Source organism: Cherax quadricarinatus, chromosome 5, assembly GCF_038502225.1.
Source record: "Cherax quadricarinatus isolate ZL_2023a chromosome 5, ASM3850222v1, whole genome shotgun sequence".
NCBI lineage: Eukaryota > Metazoa > Arthropoda > Malacostraca > Decapoda > Parastacidae > Cherax > Cherax quadricarinatus.
In genome coordinates this window covers 20,085,272-20,092,771 of record NC_091296.1, presented here as the reverse complement: position 1 = coordinate 20,092,771, position 7,500 = coordinate 20,085,272, and the positions used below count along the sequence as shown (strand labels likewise).

Here is a 7,500-nt window from a genome sequence, read left to right as displayed (position 1 = left end):
CTGATCCACCAGGAGGCCTGGTCACAGACCGGGCCGCGGGGGCGTTGAGCCCCGGAACTCTCTCCAGGTAAACTCCAGGTAATATATATTTGGTAGAATTACCGACATTACATAAAGTAAAAGGACACAAGTGCAACTAATGTGACATTTTATTGTGGCAACGTTTCGCTCTCCAGGAGCTTTGTCAAGCCGTTACGGCTTGACAAAGCTCCTGCAGAGCAAAACGTTGCCACACTAAAATGTCACATTAGTTGCACTTGTGTCTTTTTACTTTACAAATGTCATTGTGCAAATTCACATCCAGTGTTTGAGCTCATCAACAGATTCCAGTAATTATCTATTCACCCTTTCACATACAGAAACTCACTGTCTCACCACTGATAATAATGTAGTTGCATTCACTTTTTGCAGAATTATTAAAAAAAATTTAATCTATGCTACACACACCTTCATTCTGTTATACATCAAATTTGATTATACAGTACCACCTTACTAATTTAAAGTTAAGAAAAAAACCCATGGGCATCACATACTTTACCTTTGATAATCTAAGTAGATTGTAGAAACTATATAGCTAAAGGAGCCAAAATTTTTTAATATTCTACTAAAACAGTAAACACTATACAAAAACTAAACAAACTTAAATGTTTAATTTTTTAAAACACATTGGCCATCTTCCACCAAGGTAGGGTAACCCAAAAAAAGAGTAAACACAGTCACCATCATTTAATCACTATCTTAACCAAAGCATGCTGTATTCATAGTTCAGATGACTCTCTGAACTGCAACATCACCCCTTCTTCAAAGGCACTGTACTTCCCACCTCCAAGACACAAGTTCATCTAACCGGTTTCTCCTGAATCCCTTCATGTTACCTTGTTCAAACTCCAACAGAATTTTATGTCACAAAATCTTGATGTCTGGCAAAACAGTGAATGAATGGAAACAAATATGTTTCTCCTCTTTTTTTCGGTCACCCTTCCTAGGTGGAAGATGGCTGGTGTGTTAAAAACTATGTAAATTGTCTATGTAATTTATGTTTTACCAGGTATACAAAACTTTATCACATCACATTTTATTGTTATTTATATAATCAAAAATGTTTATACTACAGTTATATTTTGAAGCCAATAAACTAAGTTATGTATACGTACTATATAATGACAAATTATTATTATTGCAAAATTATCATTATTAAAGTACATGTATAAGTTTCAAATACACAAACTAAGACAGGCTAAAATTCTATTCTGTCAATACCAAATCCATGTATATTTATGAAACTCCACTGGATAATATTACTCTGTTACCTCTAATCCAAGTTTTTTTCAAATGTGCACAATCATTAATGGCCAAAATTTTCACGTTTATTAGCATTACAGCAGTTATTGCTATTATTAGGTTTCTATAATGTCAACATGTTAAAACATAATTACAGTACAGTAAATCCTGAGTTTAATGGACCTCAACTTAATTGATTTTAGAAATACTGGATAAAATCTGCTGGGTCAGCTGATTCATAAACAACAGACGAAGTCCAATGGTTACGGAAGTGTCAGTTACTGTTACAGTCACGGTAAAAAAATCTCATCTCCATCTACCACAATCATCATCATCAGGCACTCATTCTTGCCAATCAGTCCATTAAACTGAGGACTTGGTATCTATACAATGAATACTGTATAACTTTAAATATGAGTTTGTTTTAATTTTAGTTCAGCCTGAAAAGCTGTGCACATTAAGGATTTTGTAGCAGTGTTGAACTATCATCACACTGCAACTTAAAAAAATTCATAACTAATTTGATCTATATTTTTATAAATAATATTCTTGTCATTATTACTGAATGTATAAACAAGAAAAACTTTTGTTTCTTCTTTTTCGGGTCACCCAGCCTCGGTGGACAACAGCCAGTATTCAAAAAAAAATTCTTCTCATTCCTATTATGCTTCAAGTTCACAACCTTTTTTTTTGTCATAAAAAGCTAAGACCCCTTATCCTTAAATTAATAGATGTTTGATGCAGCAAGACATTACTAAAGCCTTCATCACCTACTACAACTTACAAGTGCTACTGTTCAATCTTTATACAGTGGACCCCCGGTTAACGAACTTTTTTCATTCCAGTAGTATGTTCAGGTGCCAGTACTGACCGAATTTTTTCCCATAAGGAATATTGTGAAGTAGATTAGTCCATTTCAGACCCCCAAACATACACGTACAAACGCACTTACATAAATACACTTACATAATTGGTCGCATTTGGAGGTGATCGTTAAGCGGGGGTCCACTGTATGTCTATTACTTACCAGATTATTGAGTGTAAAGCCATAACCAGTGGTGGTTGTGACACCAACAAAAACATCATCTCGATATATAGGTTCACCACCCCATGCCCATGGATCCACTTCTGGGTTATGATCTTGGAGTTTTAGTTGCACATATAATCTCTTTACACCTTCCTTCTTCTGCCGTTCTAATGCTTCTCGACCAATGAAGTCTATGTTTTTCTGCCAATATATGAGGAACAGCATTAGAACTTTACACTTCACATACCAAGTGGTAGATTAACTAGTCCCCTTCTGCTAACAGGTGTGATAAAGAATAAGTAGAAGTGTTTTTAAAGTAGCATACAGATTCCTATCTATATCATCCATATTCGTACTGTATCTGATGTTGTCTTTCCTCTGCCACTTGTCCCCACATCCTTAGGGATGTGGGGACATATGGCACGTCCCAACATGCCACATGTTTAAAATATTACAGTGCTTGCGCTGGGTATGGTATTGCACTTTTGAGGATCATTTGAATTTGTCCATGCACTTCTGAAAAGACAGCTAGAAAATGAGTGATGGTGAATGTGCTTCCTTGGGGTTACCCAGCCTTTGCCAATTTGCTAATAAAAATCCAATATCTACAATTATTAAGACTGATTAAAAAAAAACAAAAGTACCCAAAATATTTGTGCAACAATTCTATTCTACATTTGTTATTGTTCCACACAGTCCTCTGTTTATGAGTGGTTCCAGTCTGCCAGAGAGGTTTTCCCTGATATTTATACTACAACTTTGTTAGATAGAAATATACATAATATTAATGTAGTCATAGAATTAATTATAAAATTATGTAACAGTTCATTTTACCACTGTAATACTAAAAATTTTACTATTTAAAACAGATTTTAATAAAATTTTAATACTGAATATCATTACCATTTTTAATCAGTGTCCTTCCTATTTATCTCTAATAATATAATAAAGGCTCTTACTATTACTACACTCATCCTTCCTTCCACTATCAATACTACACTCATTTTTCCTTCCTGCATGATTACACTCACCCTTCCTATCCTCAACTTTCCTACACTCATCATTTCTACCCTCATAATGCCTACAATAATCTTTCCTATTCTCAACTTTTCTACTCTCATAATGACTAAACTCAACCTTCCTACACTCATCATTCCTGCCCTCATAATTACTAAGTACACATGGCTTTCCTACTCTCTTAATTACTACTACTCATCCTTCTTACCCTTACACAATTACAGTATATGAATACTATGTTTACTTTTGTAGAATTATCTGGCATCCTTCCTATTTTGCAAGACTGCTCATCAACAAAATCTATCACATTCATATTTGCTCTCTGTTCATCCAAGAGGTTGTGGTCAACCTTTTGACTATGAAATGGTTCACTGTAAGACAGGCTAAAGAAACTAACATTGAGTTTAACTCTGAAGCTTCGACCACATTCAAGAGGAGTAGTTGTCGAGTCCAAGTCTTGGCCCCAAAATGCATAAAATTTCTCAATCCTTAGTGAGCGCATTGCATAATAGCCAGCATGAAGCATGTTGTATTTCTTCCCCACAGATACTAAATTGTTGTAAACATGTAGTGCATACTGCAAAAGAAAAAACATCACATCAACACAGTGATACAAGAAAAATTAGTGCTTAGCATGACAATACAGCTAAAAATTAATCAAATAATTAGGGAAAGCCTTCACAAGCCACAAGCTTCCTTCTTACAACAGAGGAACTGGATAATGTGATTTTCAGATAAAGGTAAATTAATTTAAAAATGTCTGACAATGTCAGAATGCTGGAAGATATGAATAAAAGGTCAAAAAGTAGAAAATAAAAGGAAACAAAGAAAAATTAATGTATACAAAAGGCAAAGACAGATGGAGAAAACATGGGATAAGAAAAAGGGAAATGGACATAAGAGTAAGGAAGAAAAAAGGAAAGAGAAGGGATAGGGAAGTGAATGATATTCAGATACACCAGAAAAGTGTTCTTACCTGATTTAATAATGATGCCTTAGAAATTAAAAAAAAAATTGAATTTATGAAAGTTGCTTGTGAAAGCAAATTTATGAAGCATTGCATGGGGTAAGAAGCAAGCCAAGGTGACCTGGCGATGGATACTGTTTCACTGATTTACTATTTACTGTATTCATGTGAAGCACAAAACTCATGTGGTCATTCAACACAAGAAGAGGTGGAAATGCAATTAATGTCTATCAAGTGCAAGACACATGCACTACATAGCTGCATTCACCTAATTTGATGAGTTAGAAAACCACATAGACAGTCATGATGATGAAAGTTTCATTGGTATCTGTGAAGATACAAAAGCAGATGAATTAACAGCAAAAAAATTACATGGGTGGAGAATTTAAATTTGAAAAAGAACTGAAAAACACAGAAATCTTTACAAGAGACTGAAGTACACAAGATAATACAGTTGATACAATAAATAGGGAAGATATAGACCAGAAATTAACTAAAAATAAGACAGATTTATTGTAGTTGAGGTATAAGAAAATAAAACAAAACCAAAAATATACATATGCCTGTATGGCAAAGCTGATGGAAAAAAAAGTGAAACTAGTTAAGGAACTGAGCATCAAGACCAATCTAAGTTAAAAGATAAAATGGAGAAAATAAATGGCCACAGGTTACCCAAAAACAGTACTCAGGAATGATAACAAATCATAGTGAAAAAAATTAAATATTTATTATTAAGAGAAATAAACAGGAAGAAATTTTTATTAAAAAGCTTACAAAGTTACTGATGGTTTCAGCTAAAGTGAATATCTAGCAAATTATAGGAAAGTAGAAAAAATATAATCTATGACAAAGCTATTGTAAAGATGACATTTACAATATGAAGTACACAGAAGAACCAATGACAAAAGTTTAAGACTAGGAAATGAAAAAACTTTAAGACTATTTTTTATAAGATCCAAAATAAGACAGGGATAGAACAAATACTATATACAATTAAGAATATAAATGAAAGAAGATATGAGAAATTAATTTTGCATTTTTATAAGACAAAGAAAATCTCAGATAGAATATCGACCCAGGAGTCAAGTAATGAAAGTTCTCACCCTCTTTCTCAAATCAGAGTTATATATAGGCAAGAAGTGGGAGTGACTGTTTTTGGTTAATGACCTTTGTAAGACCATGATCAACAATGAATTCCTTTTCACCTAATACAAAATCTTCATTAACTGAAATGTAATTTTTCCATACATCACCTATACAATCAAAAGAAATCTGTTTGTCAGAAATACAGTTTGTCCATCCCTTTCCTCAAAACTGAGGGGCCCATAGGTTTTCTAGACAACTTCTTAATAAGTTTAGTCACACACATTGAATAAAAAATCTTATCACATGCCTGAAACTTTTCCATGTTGAGGAACAAGTGGAAGAGCTAATATGTACTAAGACAGACAGACAGACAGACAGACAGACAGACAGAGAGAGAGTGAGAGTGAGAGAGAGTGAGAGTGAGAGAGAAGGTGAGAGTGAGAGAGTGAGTGTGAGTGAGTGAGTGAGTGTGTGTGTGTGTGTGTGTGTGTGTGTGTGTGTGTGTGTGTGTGTGTGTGTGTGTGTGTGTGTGTGTGTGTGTGTGTGTGTGTGTGTGTGTACTAACCTATTTGTACTCACCTATTTGTGGTTGCAGGGGTCGAGTCTTAGCTCCTGGCCCCGCCTCTTCACCGGTTGCTACTGGGCCCTCTCTCTCCCCGCTCCATGAGCTTTATCAAACCTCGTCTTAAAACTGTGTATGGTTCCTGCCTCCACTACGCCATTTTCTAGGCTATTCCACTGCCTTACAACTCTATGACTGAAGAAATACTTCTTAATATCTCTCTGACTCATTTGTGTCTTCAATTTCCAATTGTGGCCTCTTGTTTCTGTGTCCCCTCCCTGGAACATCCTGTCTTTGTCCACCTTGTCTATTACACGCAGTATTTTATATGTCGTTATCATGTCTCCCCTGACCCTCCTGTCCTCCAGTGTCGTCAGGCTGATTTCCCTTAATCTTTCTTCATAGGACATTCCCCTTAGCTCTGGAACTAACCTTGTCGCAAACCTTTGTACTTTCTCTATTTTCTTGACGTGCTTTATCAAGGGCGGGTTCCAAACAGGTGCTGCATACTCCAGTATTGGCCTGACATACACGGTGTACAGTGTCTTGAACGATTCCTTACTAAGGTATCGGAATGCTGTTCTCAGGTTTGCCAGGCGCCCATATGCTGCAGCAGTCATCTGATTGATGTGTGCTTCCGGAGACATGCTCGGTGTTATACTCACCCCAAGATCTTTCTCCTTGAGTGAGGTTTGCAGTCTTTGGCCACCTAGCCTATACTCTGTCTGTGGTCTTCTGTGCCCTTCCCCTATCTTCATGTCTTTGCATTTGGCAGGATTAAATTCGAGAAGCCATTTGCTGGACCAGGTGTCCAGTCTGTCCAGGTCTCTTTGAAGTCCTGCCTGGTCCTCATCTGATTTAATTCTCCTCATTAACTTCACATCATCTGCAAACAGGGACACTTCTGAGTCTAACCCTTCCATCATGTCGTTCACATATACCAAAAATAGCACTGGTCCTAGGACCGACCCCTGTGGGACCCCGCTCGTCACAGGTGCCCACTGTGATACATCATTACGTACCATGACTCGTTGTTGCCTCCCTGTCAGGTATTCTCTGATCAATTGCAGGGCCCTTCCTGTCATATGCACCTGATGCTCTAGCTTCTGCACTAATCTCTTGTGAGGAACTGTGTCAAAGGCCTTCTTGCAGTCCAAGAAGATGCAATCAACCCACCCCTCTCTCTCGTGTCTTACTTCTGTTATTTTATCATAAAACTCCGGAAGGTTTGTGACACGAGATTTGCCTTCCATGAATCCGTGTTGGTTGGCATTTATACTCTTGTTCCGTTCCAGGTGCTCCACCACTCTCCTCCTGATAATCTTCTCAATAACTTTGCATACTATACACGTCAATGATACAGGTCTATAGTTTAGTGCCTCTTTTCTGTCTCCTTTTCTAAAAATGGGAACTACATTTGCCGTCTTCCATACCTCAGGTAGTTGCCCAGTTTCCACGGACGTGTTGAAGATTGTGGTAAGTGGCACGCACAACATATATGCTCCCTCTCTAAGGACCCACGGGGAGATGTTGTCCGGTCCCATTGCCTTTGAGATATCG

The 7,500-nt window shown here is 36.8% G+C and overlaps 1 protein-coding gene across 7 annotated transcripts in view; it reads right to left on the bottom strand.

The window, feature by feature from the left end:
• Nucleotides 1-7,500, bottom strand: part of LOC128684814 (pyruvate dehydrogenase phosphatase regulatory subunit, mitochondrial) — a 170,181-nt gene that overhangs the window by 37,275 nt on the left and 125,406 nt on the right. For all 7 annotated transcript variants that reach the window (XR_011394107.1, XM_070100929.1, XM_070100927.1 and 4 more), the window contains exons 15-16: nucleotides 3,723-3,902; nucleotides 2,309-2,509 (exon numbers count right to left, since the gene is read on the bottom strand). Coding sequence is in view for 6 of the 7 variants with exons in the window: in XM_070100929.1 (XP_069957030.1) it covers nucleotides 2,309-2,509; nucleotides 3,723-3,902 (381 nt within the window). In the remaining variant the exon portion in view is untranslated. The remainder of the gene's footprint in view (nucleotides 1-2,308; nucleotides 2,510-3,722; nucleotides 3,903-7,500) is intronic.